This window comes from Pungitius pungitius, chromosome 9 (genome assembly GCF_949316345.1).
Source record: "Pungitius pungitius chromosome 9, fPunPun2.1, whole genome shotgun sequence".
In the NCBI taxonomy this organism is placed as follows: Eukaryota; Metazoa; Chordata; class Actinopteri; order Perciformes; family Gasterosteidae; genus Pungitius; species Pungitius pungitius.
This window is the reverse complement of record NC_084908.1, coordinates 3,416,530-3,438,474: the sequence shown is the minus strand read 5'-3', so window position 1 is coordinate 3,438,474 and position 21,945 is coordinate 3,416,530. Positions and strand designations below refer to the sequence as shown.

Sequence of the window (21,945 nt, the reverse complement as noted above, 5' to 3'; positions counted from 1 at the left end):
AATAATTATTAATTCAACCAAATGTTACCTCTTATTTTCTTATTTAGCTTGGATAATGAAAATCACCTGTGACAACAGGAAATGGCCTTGAGCAACAAGAAACACATCACGTGGTGATGGGTTCCGATGTCTATAACCCTAAAGTAACGGTATACAACATTACTAAATCCAGCCCACGCATGAGACTGTAACGATGAAAACGTTGGCACCCAAATACAAAATAAAAATCAAACACACACACACACACGCCACACGTCGCCTCGAGCTGATGCGGTCGGGCGAGCCGCTGTTTACCCGCAGTCATGGACAACAACAGGAAGCGCGAGGCCGCGGGCGGCGCGCGGAGGGCTGGCCTCGCGCGCGGGGCTGGAGTCAGGTAACCGGCGCACAGACCCGCTCTCTGTTGCTCCTCGCAGACTGTAGCACACACGGAGGGAGGCGGCGCGCGAGCGGCTCGCCCCGGACGGTTTTGCCTCGTGTTGGAATTAATTTTTTTTGGTTGGTTTAAAAAAACACAACAACAAACAACAACAAAAACGCCATCACCTTATCTCCGAAACCAACTTTACGGACCTGTAACATTTTAAAAAAAAAGTTTAATAAACGTCAGCGCGGAGCTCAGCGCGGAGGCTAACTCAGGTGTTCTGTTACACGGGGAACTTTGAGCTATTTTAGCTTTGTTGCTAGCTAATTACGAATTACTGTTCAAGGGCGACTTTGCTCTTTTTTTTGTTCTCCTCCTCGGTCTGTCGCGCCTCCACCTCCCGACCTGGTTTCGTCTCCCTCCCTCGGTTCTCTGGACTCGACGTATCGAGTGGGCACATTTGAACAGGTAAGTTGTATCTCCGGCCAAAGCCTTTGTGTGCGGACCCGTTCGGTGTGCGTGGTGGTCGGTTGACACCTATTGAAACCGGGCCAAGAGGTGGAAGAGAGCCGAGCCGAGCCCAACAGCCCCAGCAGCTGTTGACTCTTCTGACCTCTGTTAACCATTGCAAACCAGTAGATACCTAATATTACCTTTTTTAATATACTAATTTAAAATACCGTCTGAAATATTACATGGTCGTTTTCTGTCCCTCTCCAGATCAACTGTACAGATAAAGCACATTTTCCCCTTGCACAAGACCTTCACCGTGCAGGATTGTGAATTGACAGTAGCCCTCTTATCATGGCTTTTGTGGTGTTAATCTTTAAAGATAATCCATGACGTGCTTGCAGTAGCCGATGAGTTTCACAATTCTCTCAGCATTAGGTGTATATTCATAGGTGTTTTCCGCAAGTTTATCTTCTGTCAGTTTGAAGTAATTAAGTCCAAAAGCTTCAAGTCTGCAGGGCTTTAACAACAGTTTTATGATGCGGTGGATAAGATTGTGGGGCTTCCTTTTCACACTTTCCTGGCTGCTGTTGCAGCTCAGTCTGCCTTCAAGATCTCCAATCCTGTGTAACGGAAGAACTGCACGTTGGTTGTCTGACTTTGATATCCGTGACTCACCCATTTTACCGCGAAACACAGTGCTGTTTCATCACTTTTAGCCAGAGCTTTGCTAGGTCTGTGCTAAGCCCAGTTTCTGCATCGCAAGCACACGGATCCTCCAGCAGAGATCCCAGCAGGAGCTCCTGACTCGGCTCTTCTCCTGTCAGGCCGAAGAACTGAGGGCCTTGGGGGTCACACACAGTGGGCGTTACCAACCTCTGGTGGAATTTCACTCACAGGAAGCCTTTCTCAAGGGTAATGTTCACAAGCATACTTGTGGCACATAAAGGATCACTGCACAGGATTCATGGACATATAAATGTCACAGCAGACAAAAGAAGCTGTTTGTTGAAGCAACGTGTTGTACAGTCTGCCCTGGGATAATTATTACATAAACTTCAAATGGGGTCACTGGCCATTAACCTCTGTAGTTCCGTTACCTGTTAGCGGTTAGCTAAACCTAAAAATACTGAGCCAACGGTTTCTCCCCCACCGCGACGCCAGTGAGTCATTGGGTGGTCAATGTCCGTATTAAGCAGGAGGTAGAGCCTCAACCTTGAGAGGCCCTTGATCATAACTGACCACCTGAAATATAATGCAGTTTGCATGGAGATTAACCATGGACAGACACAGAGGTGCACGCACACACACACACACACTCGATAAGGACGTGACCTGCAGCAGTGCTGTGGTTGTGGTCAACACGAGCTGCGCAGCAGCAATAGTAACCGATTTACCAACACGTTAAATCCCTAAATTACTATTAGCTATGGCCTAAAACAGACCTCTGAATGTTTACCCCGCATCAGTCAGCTATGTTTCCATTGGTAAAGTACATTTCAGAATTGACATTAAATGCACATTTAACATATTGTCTTGCATGAAGAAAACTATTATCGGCCAAAATAAGATCAGATTTGTTACCCTGCTATTGTTGTCGTCTCTCTGGTGCAACCATCCCATAGTATTGTCCACGTGTAACTAAAAGCTCTGTAGCTTTGTGCACAAAGCCAAAGTGATATAACTGTCTGATCCGCTGGCCTGTTTGTTCTGATGAAATTGTTTCTGCTTTGACGCCGGCAAAAGATAGCATGGAGCCCAAGCCGATGGGCCAGTCACTTGCGTGTTTGGTTTTGTTCTGAAGTGGCAGAAATCTCCTTAAAATGCAGAGCAAGAGAGGCGGGAGCGGGAGGGGTAGTTGTTAAAAGACCCTGAGAAAATGTGTGGCAGCATCACCAAGCAGAGAGTTTTTCTCTTTTTAAATTGTGTCTGGGAGAGAAAGCAACTTTCACAAGGTGGAGGCAGCCTTATGGATCAGTAAAGTAGAGGGGAGGAGACCAGTGTAGCTGGGACATATTAATGTCCTTGTGTGGCAACCTGGGTGATGGATGGATTCTCCTCATTGCCACATTGCCCCTGTATACCCCGTGTCCATCTACAGATTTACAAGTTTTATGAGATTCTGAGATTCTTTTCCTCTTAATGTATCATTGTTATAATCACTGCTGGTATGTTTTTCATTTTTTATGTTTCAAACCAAGCTGTTCAAATGGGTTTAGCAAAGCTTGATGATTGATTGATATCCTGTGAGCATACAAACAAATAATAATATTCACATTTCGACCCTGCACTCTCTTTGGGTCGTGTTGCCACAGCTCACACTGGCTGATAGCGTGCCGCCGGCTGTTGTTTTTATTATGGCTGTGCAAAAGATTAGAACGAAGGAAGACGGTTCACCTGCTAACAAGAGATCGGGTCACACAATGTTTCTTCTTTATTGTTCTAGCTTTTCTTTTTTCGATGAAAAGTAGTTCTTTCTCCGGGAAACAACTTCTGAAAGAAATAAATAAAGGGAACAAATAGACTCTGGTTTACCTGTACATAACTGTACGGGCAGCATGCTTTTTGTTAATACAGCTTAAAGTAGAATGGGTGAAGATTATCGCAGGTTTTAGAACAAGGAAATCAAAACGCCCCGAATTATTCTCCAGTGAGCTCACGTGACCGGCGGCGTGTTCCTGCGTAATGTCCCCATCCATGTCACTTCTCACGTACTCGAGATACCACTCATTCAAGCCTCCACTAGACCCACTGATTCAACCTTTTGTGCATGTCCTCTTATCCTTTGTCTGTGTGTTGTTTAGGCAACAGACGGGGGTTTCAGACAGCGTTCTTTAAATCATTCGCCTTGTTCGTGTCTGTGTGTGGTATTTCTTTCATTTGCAATAGTCTATTGACTTGAAGCCTCAGAAACCCTGGCTGACACTTGATGAGAGAAGAACAAAGATGAAGTTTATAAAGTTTACTCTATTGCTGTCTTTTGAGACGGGCATCTATTTGTTAATCAAGCACACAAGGATTAGACCGTAACGGTGGTGGTCTGGGCAGATGCATTCTAAAAAGGGGTTGTTGGGAAAAGCCCTGTAGCTTCTTCAATTCCCCCTTTGCCATGAAAGTCTAGTCTCTTCATTTAGGAAGCCTTTGCCTACAATTCAGTGGTTTGTGATTATGAATTGATGAACAAATGGACATGGAGCAAATCCTGACTGTGTGTAAATCTTTGTGGCAGGAGAGAGGAAGTGATGACAATTTAGCAATGCCAGTAAGCTGTTGAAACCGGTTAGGCTGGCTAATTGCCAAAAAACAGTCTTAGGTGCCACTTTACAACCAATTAGGAAGAAGCTCACCAATTGTGGGGAGGCTGAAAACGCCAACGACAGACCCACATCACACACTGAAAGGCGTTTGCCAAGCTGAGCCTTTGGTTTTGGTTTTATTTGTGTGTTTTCGGTGGCTTTTGCTGAAGTGAGTGGTGGTAGAAATGCAGGCCACATGTACAGGATTCACGTGTGATTTGAACCTTTTCGTTTCACCCATACACATGTTGCCATAAGCAATGTTTTACTGCCCTGGTTTACTGACATGTCTTCTAAAATGGTTTAACACACGAGTTGCTAGAAGTGTGTTAAACCATGACCTGTTAAAAAAAAGAAAGCGGGGCAGCCGGCTGCTGACCCTGGTTCAGCTGTGGTGGTGTGCTGTTGACAGAGGAACTCTGTGAGACCTCTTTAACCCTGCTATGAATGGCTCTGGAACCAAACATTAGGGGAAAATGCTACTAGAGAATTTTCGTTGTAATGTAGTCCATCTGACAAGTTTATTGGTTTATGTGTCCAGGCCTTTCTTTTAATGAATCACAAGAGAGGAATGTGTCCTCTGTCAACAACCCTACTGCCAGAAAAGAGGTGCACTCTGCATCCAATTGCGTACCAAATACCATAATAAAACTGTCACTTTAAAGAGAGCCGAGTCCACAGAGGGATACCAGTTAACAGGGTTTACAAGCCAGACGTCAAATTGATTTATTTTTATTTCTTCCTACGTCTCTGAATTCAATATGTAACGGTTGCATGTCCTCACCTACGTGGCAACAGTAATCTTTAACCTGAGGAACAGATATGTGACATTGAGCCAATCGCAGAGGTGAAATGTTTGCTGCTGAGATTTGGTTTGATCCTGTTTACATAACGCGCCCTCTGAAAATTTGAGGATTTGATTTGAAAATCAATACATCTCAAAGCAAGCTAAAAGAAGAATGCTTCGAGGTGATTTCGGTGTGAGTGCCCCCTCCATCGCTTTCACAGCCATAAGTGCAGGCATTCTGAAGGACGAGTGGATCGTCTCTGTATTTTCTTGTAACCATGGGCTGAAATTCAGTTAGTTTGTCCACAGCGCTGACGAGCAAAAGGGGGCGGAAAGTTAAACATTACGCCGCCCGACTAAACGTGGACAGGGTGACGGGCGTGCACCCTTCTGTTAGAGAGGGACAGAAGCTGCGTGGCAGCATTCTATCAGCTGCTGGTGAATGACCTGCAGACGCACCGTGTTTGTAATGCTCCACTGTGCTGTCCTGATTTGTGCGGCTTGATTCTGGTGTGTGTGTGTGTGTGTGTGTGTGTGTGTGTTGACAACGACCCGAGGCTCAAAGGCCTTCAGGCTTTTGACTGCATGACAATGGCAAAAATGAACCGAGACCGGCTTACACCGGCGCTGCATTCCTCTCCAAACCTGTTTGAGAGAAAGAGACACGCACGCACTAATCCTGCAAAGAAAGACGGACAAATCTTTAAAACAAGCTTATGCAGGTCTTACACACTCTTTCTTAAAGCCAAGATAATTCCTATGTGTGCTCAAGAGGAATCAGAGAAGTCATTAGTGCAATCCTAAAATAGTTTAAAAAAACATTACCAGTATCCCAGTGAGTTTGTTGCCCTGTGGGATTCGACTCACGCCCTACTGTTTGTTGTAATGTGCGGCGCTGTGGGAACACCACCTGTCTAAACCTGCTTACCGCGAGCACAGCTGAGCGTCTTTCTAGTGCACAGCGTGACGAGTGATGAGATCTCAGAGCAGACGTCTCGGTGAAGACCCACACTGAGCACATCGCTCTGCTCATTATTTCTTCAAAGTGCTCCTTGGTCATTGGCTGTGCGAATCCTACCTGTCTGCTCAATTGTTAATGTTACTATTAATATGTTGATGACTTTTATGCTTGATTGTGTTGCTTCTCAAATGTCAGACGACAGCGAAAAGTTGGCATCAAATTTTCCCAGCACCAATGGTGACATCATCTGAAAAAATGTCTGATAATTTCAGAAAGTGACTGCAGCCTCTAAAACCAGGAACAGACCGCACTAGTGCCACATTACAAACTTGGGACTTGTGAAATCACTTTTGCATGTGTCGGCATGTGAGATACCACCGAACTGGAAACAGGCAGACACTGTAAGGTCTTTCAGAGTGAACTTGATGAGCCGGATGTTAACGGATGTTAGTGTTTCGTCAGTACAGGTGTCTCCAGCCTCGACCCCCTCTCTGCGCGCCGCTCTCGTGGGTTTTCCATTTATGACGTCTTCCTTCCTCCTCCTACAGTTTGTACCTTCTCTTCATGGCGTGTCAGCCTGGAGGCGGGTCATGACAAGGACTCCCATCAATGCCGGTCCAGATTCTTGAACTGGGTTTTGCTTGAACCAAATGTGAATGGGCGGGGAAAAAAGTGTTGACCTTTTACATTACCTCGTCGTTGGATGCCATCAGGCAGAGACTTGTATGCAGCGTATGTCATGCATCACATTTGCACTGTTATCAAATCTTATATAGAGGAGATATAGCTGGAGACAGAACAGTTTACAAAGGCCAAAACATTGAAACCACACTGATTCCGTCCGTCATGCGGCGTTAAAGATAACAAATGGGTTGGACAATCAAATAACAATGCAAGGTTTGAACCTCAAACATAACATGGGATGTTTGATCCTGCCACATAAACTGTAGTTTTTTTATTAATGATTTAACAGCTTGTTTTAAATTCTCTTATATGCATGGGAAAGTCCTAATGGCTGATGTTTGATAGCCTTGAGTGAATAACTCTACTTAATGTGTTAAAAATTATATTAAAAAATTGGAAAAAGCTATATGTAATCCAGTCTGACAATCCCTGATGAACAATTTCTCTGAGTAACGGACTTTACAAAGCTGTTGTAAGCTTTATAACTCAAAGCGTCCAAAAGTGCACCTCCCTGGGAAATTAGAGCAATGCAACAATGTGACTTCTTCACAGCCGGATTAAACGGATAATTCTGTACGTTAATCGCACCGAGTGGGCCAACATGACGCATCCACGCCGCGCAGCTTTAGCTGCTCAACTTAATGGCTCCTGAAGTGATTGTCTCACCCCGAATCCTCCCACATTTTATTATTTAAAATGGCAGATGGTGGTTTTGACATGGCCGGGGATCATGCTTGCCCACACTGGGAACCACGCACAGGGCCGTGAACATGTTTGATGCTTTGGATTCGAGATAATGGCCGACAGCGTTGGACATGTCAATGGGCCCGGTGAGACAAACACGGTGGATAAAGTTTCCACTGAGCACTCGGGATCCACTTTTTGTACTACCTGCTTTGTTGAGGTTCCACGTGGCTGTTGGGGTTAGGGACCAGCTTCAGTAGAACTGTGATAGAGAGAAGGCACCTGTAACCAACAAGTGAGTCGAGTCTTGCAGAGCCACACCATGCCGTCCAAACACAGCTTCTGCACCTTGCCTACTCCGGTTGGTTCTGATCAAACAAGCTTTTTATGTTTACGCTTTTTTTTGTTTATGTGGTATCCCCCCCCCTTTTTACCTAGTTATTCTGGCAAAAGTTGTGCTGAAAATGGTGGCACATTCCACTCCTGAAGTACTGACACCTGTTGGGCTGTGTTTTTCGCAACCGAGTTCCCACTAAATTGGTTAATATCTAACCCAAACTCCGCGTGTTGTGTTTCATTTCTTGCTGGTACTTGGAGGAACCTCCTCCCCCGCACCACCTCCACACACCCAGGCAGCCTCGCCATTGTTTTCATGCCCGCGTGTGCCAGAACTTGCTGTCAATCACTGCAATTAGATTTTCACACATGAATCCGTGTAGCTGTGGTTATGCAGATTGCCGAAAGCCGCCCAGTGAATGTGTTACCTGTCAGTCCCAACAACATAATTCTGACACCTCCGGTGAGAACACTCGATGGACCAGAACTAATGGGACTAAAAGGACCGGACTGCACGTGTGAAAGCAACCAAAGAGTCCACTGTAACCATGACAAGTTAAGTGTGGGGGTGTGTGTGGGTCTTGAGATGCTATACTCTGATTCCTTTTGATTTAGGGTTAAGGCTGCGATGCCTTTGACGCTTGGTCGCAGATCGGTACTGCACTGTCGGGTTTAAATGGCGCCTTGGGTGTGCGAGCCTCTGTGTTACTCCCCCAGTCTGGGACTGAAGTCGGACTCTCCTGCAAAGTAGCGCCGAGTGAACCTGTGGTGTACTTTGTGCAGTTGTGCAATGCAGAGTTTTCATTCCCCCTGACCTGGACTGTCAATCAAGAAGACACTTGGCCGCGTGCTGATGCGGCAGCCAAGCTCCACAAATTCAGTCTCTCTCTCTCACACACACACACCCTTCAACTGTGTCAGATTTATTTATTTCTTGACTAGCCTTCCATCTCCAATAATGCAATTTCTGCAGCGGTCTGTAAAGCAGCGGGAAATCGATGCCTGATGAAAAAGCACTTTACAGCAATCCGCTCTGTCCAGTTACTGCCTCTGCGGCGATCGAAGCGCCATCCAGGACTTTGTTTAACAGCGAGCCGGCCGTGTGTGTTTTTGAGGCGGGCTCTTCCTGAGCGGCCGGACGGCGGCAGAGGATGAGCGGGTCCAGAGATCAGGGTCTTTGCGATTGCGTGTTGCGTCACTGACCGTCTGGAGGACAGCGCTGTTTGTGCTCTTCCTGTTCCCAAACAAACGGCTGGAAGGATATTCTGAGGCCCTGGAATTCTTTCTCTCTCTGTCTCACAGGAACTGTCCTCCAGTCATATTTCCCTTTCAAAACCGTCTACTACTTGCATGCTACCCTCTTGTTCGGCTCTGCTCTTGCAGTCCAGTGGGCCGTGAGCGAGGAGATGTGACGCGCTCCAAAGCAAAGATGATTCCACGGTGGCCTCGCTAATACTGCTATTGGAAATGAATGAAACTTTTTGTATTGGATGTGAAATGTGATGGCAGCCCTGAATGTGACTGAGGGCACATAACTGAGGGCACATAATCTACTGTACCTCACCTCTGTCACCCTCTCTCTCCCCTTCTGTCTCCACTGTAATCACCCCCTCCCACCTCCATCCCTTCTCGCCTCCACAAAATGGAGCAGAAACTTCAAAGTGCACAGAAGCAGGGTGGCCGGCGGTCTAACGGCAGAGTAATTGCATCATCACACAAAAACAAAATGTCACTGGGTGGCCTTTTTAATGACTCCCTCCCCCCTTTCCTTCCTACTCCTTTTTGGACCTTAAGCTATTTTAGCAACTCTGTGGCCTGTGTTTACAGATTCATCCAATTCAGTCAGACTGTAAATACGTTCTGACGTTAAGTGCATTAAATGTGATGATGGACTAAATATGTGAGATCAGGATGGAGCAAGCACTTTCTGTATTTCCTGACCCTTTTATAGACAAAAACACTTCATCTATCTAAGGGACATATTACGCACATTCATTTTGCATTAATAACATCAGGGATTTGTCTAGCGATGCCGAGACCAAAAGGGTCAAAGCTCCTTTCACGCTCCACTGCAGCGCCTGTCCATCCCTGCACGCTCCCCCTTCTAATAACAGGTGCAATCCCCATTTGTTTTATTATTACATGTGAATAAGCTGCTTGCTGATGCCATAACGTCACCATGGATTTCACTTCTTGCAACATGTGCTCTTCATTGACATCTTTTCTCTTCTAGCCACTTCCTGTGCTGTGGCTCCTGGATGCCGTCACTGATGTCCTACTCCACAAGTTACAACCGAGTCATTGGTGTTAGGCAGCGGCAGCTCACGCTGTGCGTACTGATTGCCCTTCTCTGTTTTTTTTCACCTTTATTTACTCGCTGTTTTTTTTTTTTTGCCGTTTCGCTCAGTTTGGAAATAATGACTGATCATGATTGAGCTGCACACCAAAACAGAGAGTGTGTGTGTGTTTGGTGGGAAAAAGGACTGGGTGGGGGTTAGCTGTGTGTGTGTGTGTGTGTGTGTGTGTGTGTTGCGTTGCGTCCAAGAGCAGAAAGCTGTGATGCTAAATGATTCTTACGGGTTTTGCATAGCAGACACCCCACTGTTGTCCCATCTGTTCCCACAGAGCTAAAGTCACCACACTGACACTCGGCCTATAGGCTCCATGGCACCCCACGAGGCAAATATACATTGTTATGTAAACATGTGCACGCACCCACACACACACTAAAAGCAAATATACATTCTTTTGCAGCAGCAGCAGGGCAGGAGGAATGTTGCATGCTGAGTTTTTTAGTGAGACTGAATAACCTTTCTTTACACACACACACTCACACACACACACACACACACACACACTCTCCCTCTGTCAAGCTCTAATTGGTTTTAATTTGACCAAATACAGGTGTAATTTCATCACTTAGTTGACTGTGGTGTTATGCTTATTTTAAGTCCTAGATTCCAAAGATTAACCTTGTACCAACTTTCTTGAAGGGAAAGCGATTAACTCTAATATGACACATGACACATTTGTACTGGCTTGCTGCCTGTAACATTGGATTTATTGGCTGTAATTTGTCTGTAGTCCGTACTCTTTAGTAGCTGTGTATCAGAAACAGAATTTAACTAGCTGAAGGTCATTTGATAATACGCAATGCAAAAGCAGAAAGCATAACCTGTTATATGAAAACATGACATTGACCTATTCCTTTTAAAATAAATGACGTTTTGACGAAATTCCATATCACAAAATGATCTCAAACATTTGACTACTTGCTTCCGGTTAACGTGGCGGAGTCGCAGCTCTGCTGCAGAGCTCCAATACGACGAGTCCGGTTTCACTTCTCCACAATGCTCCATCTTTGACCTCAGTGCCATAGTTTAACAGAGAAGACTTCACGGGCGGAGTCGGATTACCGCCTAGCGGTTGTCTGGCAACAAAAGTCATTTTACCTTTTTGACTTTTGTGTGAAATTGTCACCGATTTTGGTTTCTGATTTCTGGCAAAATTTAATTGTTTAACCTCGAGTCCAGGTGGACCATGCTTACAAAACAAAATAGCCTTTTGGTTCTGCTTTGGTTCATATTTTTATCAGTGATTTTTTGCTTGATGAAAGGGTTCATTGACTCATGAACAGATGATCTAATGACTGCAGCATTAACACAGAATGCATTGGTGTCCCCTCTGGACCTCTACTGCTATGAGCTTTTTGTCTTGTCCCAGGTGTGAGGGAGGTACGGGGAGGGAGGTGAACCGGTGGGGGGGACTCTGTGTGTGTGTGTGTGTGTGTGTGTGTGTGTGTGTGTGTGTGTGTGTGTGTGTGTGTGTGTGTGTGTGTGTGTGTGTGTGTGTGTGTGTGTGTGTGTGTGTGTGTGTGTGTGTGTGTGTGTGTGTGTGTGTGTGAGTTCTTCCCCCTGAGTTCAGACAGACTTCAACCTCCTCAGCTGTCAAGTGTTTGTGTGTAGGCCACGTATTATGTTGTTATTATTTATTGGAGCAGAGTCTCTGTGTAGTCTCCTGTGTTTTTCCACCCGCGCTTTGTTTCTGAGCCGCGTCGGGTGCTGTGTGCAGCGAACAAGTCGCACATCCCATGTTAGGGCGTCCGTGCCTTCTGAAAACCACGAGAAGGTTTGTGGGAGTTGTGTGAGAATTCACAGTTGAGGTGCAAGGATTCATTAATAACATGTCCGATTGGTTTTCTAATGTGAACACGGCCAAATAAAGAACAGATTTACGGATCTACAAACAAGCCTGAATGGTTTAAAGTATCTATAATATTGTCACCTTGACTTTCCATGTTGTATTTTTACTATCGTTATTTTGGTCTGAATTACATTCATAGCTTGTCGTTTAGGGCTACGAAGGATCATAAAAATCCAAGATCGGATCAGCACAAACAAAAAAAGGGAGCAAACATAAAATTGATAGACATTTATGCAGATTAAGGTCCCTTTTGTTGTTATTAATTCCTGTACTTGGTGCTCAGAGTAGTCAGTGACGCTAAAATTGCTCAGAAGTTGATTTACTTACTCTGCAATTATTTCACAAATGTAATTGTGAGCACCTCAGGAAAAAAAAATGCTGCGTCCGGAACCAGGAGTCCCAGGTCATCCTGATGAACTTTTTGGATTTGGTGGATCTGAATTGCATCATCTTGTTCAACTCTGCTCCGTAACCATCTTGACTTTCTCTGCCTCTTTGACTTTGTCAGCCCCCCCCCCCCCCTCCACCCTCCACCCTTCCTGTATCATGTCTAATTATCGGAGTTGGCGCGGGTGTCTACGGGGAGCTCCTCAATACCTCCTCATCAAAGCCTCTGTTTGTGTTTGCTTGTTTATCTCTGGCTGCTATTCTAGGCGCTCTCCTGGAGCCCTGATGAGACACGAGCCTCCACTCCCTACGGAGGCTTATGGTGTAAGCCGTTTCTGCACCTACAGTCATTCAGAGCCCTGCCGCTGTCAGATTGTTCCCTTCTACCTCTGTGAGAAGGGCATCCTCGCGCTCTGCCTGTCTCTCTGAGTCTTTATTGCCTGTCTGCGTTGTCTCACCTCCTCAGTTCCCGAGAACTCCAGCATAAGAAAAGGCATGCTAGAGGTGTGTTTCAAAACATGAAAACATCCCCCCCTTACTTCTTCCTCCATCCCCCCCTTCCCTTCTGTGCGCAGTGCGCCCACATTTTTCACATTGTTTCATATGGGCCCTTTTCGCCCCACACACCTGGAGGACCCTGCAGGATTCCTGCAGGTGTTGTTTCTTGGCCCTGTAACATCTTCCATGTTGGAGGAGCAACAAAAGCGTCGGCTCCACTGAGTTGCCTTCTGGGGAGATGGAAAAACCTCATTTGTGGAGGATGTGAGTGTCAGGTTTTGGGGGGCATAAATGAGTCATGTGGCTGATCTGTAGCTTCTCGTTGCCGTCCATAGACAGGTTATGTAGTGTGTGTGTGTGTGTGTGTGTGTGTGTGTGTGCGTGCACTTTCCTTGGTAAGCACATATTTTGCGCTTCAAAGCTCTGTGATGGCGATTAGCGACAGCGGCAGTGACAGTGTGGTAGTTGTTCCCGAAATAGGGCGCCGCATTGCTCAGATCTCCCCATAGGAGATCCATGTTGCTGTGATGGCTAAATGTGTTTTTGGGGGTAGAACAGATCTCTCAACACGGCAAGCGGGATTGTCAGAGACTGGGAAATTATTGCTGCCAACGAGGATAAAGCTCCAATTTACAGGAACACTATTCTTCCTATAATCCTTAGCATTTTTAGTCTTTAAAAATGTCATTTTTAAAAAAAATAAAAATTTAAGAAATGCACTCAGTGCAGAACTCCATGTAGAACAAAGTTTCTCTCTCTCCCAAAAAGTAAACTAAAAGCAGTTATGGCTTTTGATGGCAGGAACTCCCTAATGACAGAGTTGCTGTGAGCCGACTAGTCTATGCTCTGTCATGTGTCTCCCTGTTTGAGGAGCTAAAATATCGTCCCTTTTGGTGGGGGGGCTTGAGGGTGATTATTCACAAATGTAAATAGTACCACGATACAAGTTTCACAAATCGTAAAAGTTGAAGTCTGTGAAGCATCGCCATTTCACAGGTGTACACTTTCCGAATGTTTGATGTCTAGGTACGTACATGCATCATCTGACGGGAAGTCACCATGGATCCGAGCGGTCCTCCCCCCTAAGAGATGCTCTTCGGTCTATATTTAGCACCTGTGGGACTCTGAGTTTGGGGACTAATGCAGATATCAGTGTTTCCTGTACGCGCCGCCCCCCCCCCCCCAAGGAAGCCGACAGAATGCACGTCCGCCCGCTCCAGACATGTTTTACATCAGTCGACTACAACTTGAAGTCCCAAAAGGCCACAAAGACTAGAAAGGTTCATGGCTCCTCTCGGCCGGGCATTACTGTATTCTTTCAACCTCTGACATTCTACCCTGTCTTGTTGTGTCACAGCTGCCAGGATGGATGAGACGGAGAAGTACCAACAGAGGCTGGAGGCCATTGCTGTGAGTCCACACACACACGCACGCACACACACACACACACCCATGCAGGCCTTTATCTGTGTGAAGACAAATCCAGTGACTGCTATCAAGAGAAGATAGGAATGGGTTAAACCCACAGAAGGCCATGAAGTGGAGGGAGTCTGGTGTGGAGTAGCTGATTAGCCCCAACAGGAGTTTGATTATGTTTTGAAAGTTCCAGGATTTCCTTAAGAAATGCATAATCAAATCCAAATTGGAGACTTGAGGTACTGCTAAAGGTCGCATTGATCACCTTTCTATGTAGACAAAAAAGAAATCAACAAAGAAATTAGAACAGGGAGAGTAGCGCCGTAGCTCCCTTTTAAAAAAAAAAAAATCTGTTGCCACTGGACAACTGCATGAACCCTGCACTTGCAGCGCTGCCACAGCTCCCAGAGCCGTCCGTAGGTCCTGAATAATTCATGGGGTAAGCTGTGCGGCGTGCCAGGGTGTCCTGGGTCCCACGAAAAACAACACCGGGTTGCCATGGAGACAGCTGCTCCGCACATCATGCGACACAGAGTATGCCTGAAGTGACGGTGTCTTGGTGGCAGATGGCTGACCAGGTGTCCTTGTTGTTTACTCTTTCCCGGTGATGTTTTATTCACTGCCGTCTCTTTGCTTTCTCTGTTTCCCTTTCTTCATTTACACCTGCCGCTTCGACCTCCCGCCGTCTTTCTCCACATCTGAATGGACGCATGCCCTTTCTTCAACGATCCGCTCCCTCATCAGGAGAAGCGTCGGCTGCAGGAGGAGCAGGACCGAGCCAGGAGAGACGCGGAGGACGAGAAGCTCAGGCAACAGCAGCTCAAGGTCTGACCCGCACACCCGGCATTAGCGCAGCCGTCATTTCACTGAGGTCAAATCCTCTGCAGGCCGATTCCAGCCCGTTGTTTCTTTTCACACATAAACACAGACACACCAAGACGAACTGCACAGCCCCCAGCACTTCCTGGTTGTGAACCTTCCTCGCGCTCTCTTCCGAGCTGCTATTGTTTTTCGTTCCCACTTCCTACTCCTCCATACTACGCTGGCCCCGAGGGGGGGACAGGCACATTCCTCAAATTGTGTGAATTTTGTGTGCAGGTCGTGTGCCCGCCTTGTGTCTGTGTGTGTGTTTGTGCACACTCCACAGCGCTCCAAGCTGGTATCTGTACAATGGAGCTGAGACCAATGTGGAACGACCATGTGGGTGCTCGCTCTCATCATCGTTGCTTCTAGTGCATTCATTACTTTTGACATTGACTCTAACCCCTGATGGTAGTTGCAAGGATGTAATAGGAGGGAAGGAGGGGGGAGGGGGGGTGAGGCGGACAGAGCGGGACTCTTTATGCCGAATAACATTTGCCAGGCTCTTTTTTGAGGGGGTGGCACAGTGGGGCCATAGGCTGGAGGGGTGTGCGGTTTTCTAGAATGGATTCACTACAGTAGAAGGGCCCTGCAGACCGACTCTGTGTATTTCCGCTTGACTGGGTCACCTGCGGACCGGCGTTTCCCAGAGCTGGAAGGAGTTTATTGTCCAGCTCAAGGGCCGCTGAAAGAGCCGTTAAACCGAGGTCAGCCGGGCTGCAGCGCGGCTGTGACTAAGCCGCCCTGGAGCCCCAGTTATAGGCCCACTTTCCTGCTCTCAACCATCTGAATGAAGACCTTCTCTTACCGATTGTGCAGTATTATATCACCACGTTTAGCTTGGTGTGATTTCTGAATGAACCACGAAAGACATCCAACTTTTGTTCAAGGGAACGCCATTTGCAACTTTAATGTACTTTTGTAGTGTCCTGGAGGAAAATAAGCTTTGCAGTGTGTGCCACATTCCCAGTGACGGTCCGGAACACAAGGTAAAACGAACAAAGCGCAGAAACAGGGCGTTATTTAAATGAGCATTAGACTCTAAGGAATGTTGGGGTTTTGTGTGTGTGTTGGACACTAGAGCAGTCAGCTCTACAAAATACACCGACTCCTGTTCTTGTTTTGTTGGGAACACTGTGCTTCAATCATCCTACCTCTCCACTCTGTCTCTGATCCCTCTATTAAAAACAAGCCCATATTTAACAAGAATTACATTTCCATAGTGAGAGATCACTTTACCTTGTAACTGATGATGAGGTGTGTCTGTATGTTTGGTACCTCGCACAATGCATTTTGTGATTCTTAGTCAAAATTAAGCTGTGTCGTATTTCTTTTCTATCAACCTATTATTTGAAATTGAAGGTTCACACTGGCAAAAGTCATACATTCAAGTATACTTACTAATATCTATATAGATATATAGCTATATCTACATAGATGTAGAGGAGGAGGAGGAAACTATTATTTTATCCAATTTGCTCTTAACATTAGCTCCTTGGACCGTTATCTAGAAGTACTCCAGATACAGTATTAGCTCTGTTTTTGGAATAGTTATTTGGAAACATAAAACATATCACAATGTGACAACATGTAAAATCGTATGTAAAAGAAAAAAAGATATGTTATTCACAGAGATGGGCGAAAAGGATACAATCCTTTAATCAAGCAATAATGTACTCGAGGCAGTACTATATCATCAATCATTTACTGTACAAGGGTCTTTTTAGGACCGAGTGCCAGCAAACCCTTGAACAGGTTTTGTTCCATTATTGACAATACAATAAATGGCGGTTTGTTACATTATTGACGATGCATTACTGCCTCGAGGGCCTTATTGCTTTCATTACACGGTTTCCAGCAACATTATAAATAGTAAGCTGCCTTTCAGCAAAAAATATCCACCACACGTTGTGTATCGCATTTCATTGGCCTAGAGAAAATAGTCCCTCTTGCTGTGCAACAGACAAACTGTATTGGAGCGTACGTGTTGTTAGCCTAGCACCAAAAGTTTGTTGACGATTAGCCAACGTTTAACCTCCGCAAAAACACAAAGTTCACAATGACGACGGACGTCTTACCAGCGAACAGCTGATTCATCAGCATCCTTTTACCAACTCTGACTTAGGCAATTTTAACTATCTGTTATTTTGAGTGCGCACTGATAAAGAACGCTCAGTCAATGTAAACAGGTGTTCAGTACTTTATGGCTCAAGACAGTACACCCCGTGACTCACCAACCGTATTATAACAATACATAACCATTTTGTACCGTTATAGCAACATATATGTATCATGATGTGGTATGGTTTCTGGAAAATAGATTGGTTATTTGTTCTTAACTATTAGTCAAACAGGTTTGCATGTTTTTGGCTTATCCTGCAAAAGAAAATTCCAGATTTTGCAATCATGCACTTCTGCTCATTGAATGCAGCAATACTGCTACCAAGAGGCTAATACAACCAGAGTTATTAAATGAATAGCAACCATTATATGAATGGTTCTCTATAGCACCAAACTTAAATTTGGCAAATCCATCATCTCCCACTATTAAATAATATAATTATATCAGTGATGAACAATGCTGCAGGACAATAACCCTCTCCCTCTTCCTCCCTCAGAGAAAGTCTCTGAGGGACCAGTGGTTGATGGACAAAGCTCCCTCGTCCCCGACCTCCCCGGAAGCCCCGAGCCCCCGCTCCCCTCTTTGGGGCCCCGAGGCCCACGAGATCGAAGAGCGCATTGACAGGTGTGTGTGGCATTCCCCTTTTGTAGTTGCATCATTTCTTGCTGCTGTCATGCATTGTGCATGCTTTGGCAAAGTTTATTTTTAATTCCACCAGCACTGTGGCCATGCAGTGAGCAAGACCGGTTCTTCATTGCAGTGGAACCATAATATTTTTGGGACCGTAAAATAAGGCTTTAGACCTGATGGTTTCTTTTTGTCCGTCTCAGGTTGCAGTCAGAGAGTCAACGGTTGGCGGAGGAGAAAGAGGTGCACAGTGAACAGACGGAGGATGGCCAAACGGTGAGGAACGTGCACGCACACACTCGCCCACTCACCCTTGTGGACACAAAGGGTCTAACAAGCTTGCTCCATCATCTTCCATCACACAGAAGACTCCCAACAACTAGTGTCTGTGGCTTTTTCACATGAATCATTTCCTTCCTTAATGTAAGTTTGACGTAGCGCTTCTTGTTCTGAGCTTCTGAATGAAAGCAGCCCTGTTACATAAGCCATTCAACACAACTCTGCAGGTGCGTTTACTTCACCTCTCTGAAGGCTTTTATGGCAAGAAAAGAAGTTGGTCATTCCTCCTACCTTTTTCTCCAGAGAATGATTTTTTTTTTTAACAGTGGCAGCAGCCCATGATGGAAGAGTATGTATGACCTTATGCTTTGTGGGAAAATCCATTTAGGGTGGTCAGCTGACTGGCTGATGTCTGACAACTCAAAATGGTTTATTTTGGACTTAATAAAACCGAAAACTGGCTTTTAACTGTAAAAGGTGCACACACAAGCATCATAATCTGATTTGATGTGATCAAGTGCATGTTACACAAAGCTATGAAAAGGGGGTCAGTTGGGGCTTTCCAGCTCAGCCACTCCCCCTTGTGACCAGGCAGAGGTCATGTTTAACGGCGAGAGTTGTGTATCTAACCAGGCGACATGAGGGAAGATGTGTGATGCTCAAGCATTGTAAGCACGCCCGAGGCTCAGGCAACACAATCAGCGCTTTCACTCTTTCAGTCGCGCTCAATTTAATCCTTCCACTGTTCCTCTTACCCAACAGGAGGCCGTTAAAGAAGCAGAGCCTGAAGCAGGTGAGTGGGATCAAATACACTTTTTGGTACAGAGTGATGTTACAATTACAGTGGACATTTCAGAGACATTGCATCCGCGTCAGCTTTCTTTTCTTTTTGAAAGAAAGTGCTAAATCATTGCAAATTGTTCTCCGTGTAAGAGTCGACATGATGAACATGATTTGAAGAGCTGATTATGTAATGGAGTGCAGAGCGAAGGTTTGCGGTCCTCCACACGCTGCCTCTTTCGACACACTATTCGCTCCAATACGCATCACCCCTGCATGGCTTTATCATGTTAAACACCACTGTGTGCAGACACGCTGCTTTCTGCCTGATAGCCCAATTACATCAGCACATATTGATTGAATGTTCTTAGTTTTATCGTCTTCTATTTTTACTTTGACAAGAAGCAGCGGTGTGTTGTTGAGCCCTCATAGTGCACCTGCAGGTGCATCTTAGATGTAGTGTGATTTAAAAGTATATTGTTTTCTGAGAAATCAATACGCCATCTTGTCCTAATTCATCATTTCTGTGCTGCATGTCTTCCTGTAATGAATACTGTTTTTTGACTTCTCAGAAATGGTCCACTGTGCTGTTGTGCAGAACGGCGAGCACAATGGATCAGGTGGGTACGGAGTGGACTTGTGTGTCGTAAACCGCTCACAGATGTACAGCACAATACTCTCACAAAGTGCAACAGCCCAATTATCCAGAAACAAGTTGTGCACGCATTAAACCCCCATCTGTATTCTCATTGATGTTAACATCTCTGTCATCCCTTTGAACCTGAAAAGATCCCATTTTATTGTTAATGAACCTAATCCACATCTCAAAGACTCTATAGATATGTGTCTGTATGCATGCCATATACAAAGAAATTAGCATCTCAAAGGAAGGAGAGGCGCGGGCATACCTGCAACTTAGAAAAAGTTCATACATGCTGTGAATGAATATTTACATTATGTAAAATAAGACTGCATGTATATTAATGCAAAGCACTCAACTGCATCCGTTGCATTTCTGGAGGGCGGCGGGGACGTTAGCAGCTGCTGAGGTGGACAGGAGAGGTCTGAGAATAGGCCATTTGTATCTGCAGTCTTTAAGTTCAGACTGCAAAGTCTGCATGTGCGTCAAATAGTGTTCCTAAAAAATGCATCCCCTATTTTATGTTTGTCATTACGGTACGATGAATATCAAATGTACAATATAAGCGTCATGGCCTAAAACAGCGCTACGCTTTACTGGCGTCTGCGTTGTGTATTAGAGCAGCGCTAAATTACTTTTCTGCATAATGCGTGGAGATTAATGGATGGCAGCACTTTGTGTTAATGGCAATACAATAACTAAATTAGCTGTATTAAGCACTGGCTTATTGGTTGCAAAGCGACTTGTAGTTTCAATCAGGTCACAGTGCATCCACACAATGAGAGACTAATCAGTGTTGATGACAGTGTGGGGTATTGATTGCAAATTCACTCAGCCTCGTCTGAATGCATGAGCAACGGTAACTTTTTAAATGAATGGTACTCACAGTGATACTAACTTTCTATGTTGTCTTCAGATGAAGTGAAGACAAAACGCACCCAACTGGAGGAAACTGGACCACTCGTGAACAGTAGCGAAGCCAGCGACGACTCCCGGGCCTCCACCAGCGGAGATGTTGGCGACAACATGTCGGAGCTCGCGCTGAGTTTGGGCGTTTTTGAGGCAGAGCCTGGTCAGGCTCCAAGCGTCAACTTCAATCCAGAGGGGGAGGGCATTCTGGTGATGAGAGCAGAGCGGGTGATCATCACAGACGAGGGGGACGAGGATCTCGCACACCAGAAGGACACCGAGGAGGCGGGGCCAGAGGGAGTGGAGGCTGCGGAGGGGGAAGCGGAAACGGAGCTGGCTCCAGAAACGTTCACAGAACCAGAGAAGAGCGAGGCACTTGAACCCGCTGCAGAGGAACAGTCGGCACCCGGAGACTCGCAGGCGGGCGTGGCAACCGACGAAAGATGTGACGGTGAGAAAAAACCCGATGCGCAGGACAAAGATTCACAAGGCCCGGCTGCTGCTCGGGCGCAGTCCCCAGCCGGCGCCCTAGAGGGCGTCGCGGCGGCTTCGGTGCCGCTCTACTCCCAGGCGCAGCGCCGCGCTCTCGCCCCCGAGCTGGAGGCAGGGGGCGGAGCTGCAACGTCACCAGAGGGAGCCGAGGCGACGCCGAAAGCTCCTCCTGGACAGTTCCAGGAGGTGCCCCTGGTTGACCCCCAGGACAGCCGGAGGACAGAGGTCGCGCCGAGGGAGCGGGACGCCCTTCTGGGCCGGGCAAAGTCCAGCGACACCGGACCAGAGCCGGCGGCAGCCTCCGGCAGCGCAGAGACTCACGGCTCGGCCAGAGCCGGTAAGGCAGCCGAGGCGCCCAAACACAAAAGCTGCCAGTGCTGCGCCGTCATGTAGAACCCCCCCTCCCCCCGTGTACATTCACCCCCCCCCCCCCCCCCCTCCCTCCTCGGTCTCACTGCCCTGCAACTCGACACACACTCCTGCCCTCTTGTCTCTGTCTGCCCACCCTAACTCCCCCCCGTGTATCATCTTGAAACGTCCTCAGTCCCGCTCCAGAGTTCTGAAATGACTCCTCCAACCTGACGACTTGTGTGAGGTACGGACTGGACTCGTCGGTGTTTAAGTGCCTTTGGAGAGCTCTCTACCCGGAACTGCTCTTTTTAAAATCTCTTCTCACAAAATGTGGACCAAAATATGACTTTGTTTTCTAATTATTCTTTTTTTAAACATATTTCTGGTGAGCAACCAGACATAGGATCTATATAGGACCACAAAACCACATTGTAGCTACAGTTGACCAAAATAACCGTCTATCATTTAAACCGTTATTTAAACCTCCTGAGGAAATGTTCATAATGTAATTGAATGAAATTTTACATCCAACAATCTGGAGCGTTTCAGAGAGGGCATCTAATGATTTTTAAGCTGAATTATTATATGGATTTTGGTCTTTCATTAGAGATACTTTTGATTCAAGTATAAGGACTTTATTACAGGTTTTGACAATACACACACTAATAGCATGAAATGTGTCATTTACGAGCAGCGTGCACCACTGAATATTTTGTGGGACATCGCCAGTTTTGAAAGAGATTATTTTAAGATACCGGAAAGTATGAATTTTGTATTTTTACCGGATGTGCTTTTGATAGGAGTCTGTGCGAGGATGC

General features: G+C 46.1%; 1 protein-coding gene across 2 annotated transcripts; it reads left to right on the top strand.

The window, feature by feature from the left end:
• Positions 1–79: 79 nt before the first annotated feature.
• palm3 (paralemmin 3) lies at positions 80–21,497 on the top strand. Of its 2 annotated transcripts, none has more exons than XM_037472223.2 (8): positions 80–832; positions 14,008–14,060; positions 14,811–14,891; positions 17,546–17,673; positions 17,880–17,952; positions 18,718–18,748; positions 19,308–19,355; positions 20,292–21,497. In XM_037472223.2, exons 2-8 carry the CDS (start codon positions 14,016–14,018, stop codon positions 21,167–21,169), a joined length of 1,284 nt encoding a protein of 427 aa, XP_037328120.2. In that variant the 5' UTR covers positions 80–832; positions 14,008–14,015; the 3' UTR covers positions 21,170–21,497. The 2 variants fall into 2 exon arrangements, with proteins under 2 accessions (XP_037328120.2, XP_062420205.1); XM_062564221.1 differs by lacking the exon at positions 80–832 and adding an exon at positions 9,740–9,891.
• The last annotated feature ends 448 nt before the right edge of the window (positions 21,498–21,945 follow it).

Coding starts and splice junctions, on each gene's coding strand:
- palm3 (XM_037472223.2), top strand. CDS start 14,016: ATGGATGAGACGGAGAAGTACCAACAGAGGCTGGAGGCCATTGCT. Junction 18,749..19,307: donor AGAAGCAGAGCCTGAAGCAG/GTGAGTGGGATC, acceptor TTGACTTCTCAG/AAATGGTCCACTGTGCTGTT. Junction 19,356..20,291: donor CGGCGAGCACAATGGATCAG/GTGGGTACGGAG, acceptor TGTTGTCTTCAG/ATGAAGTGAAGACAAAACGC.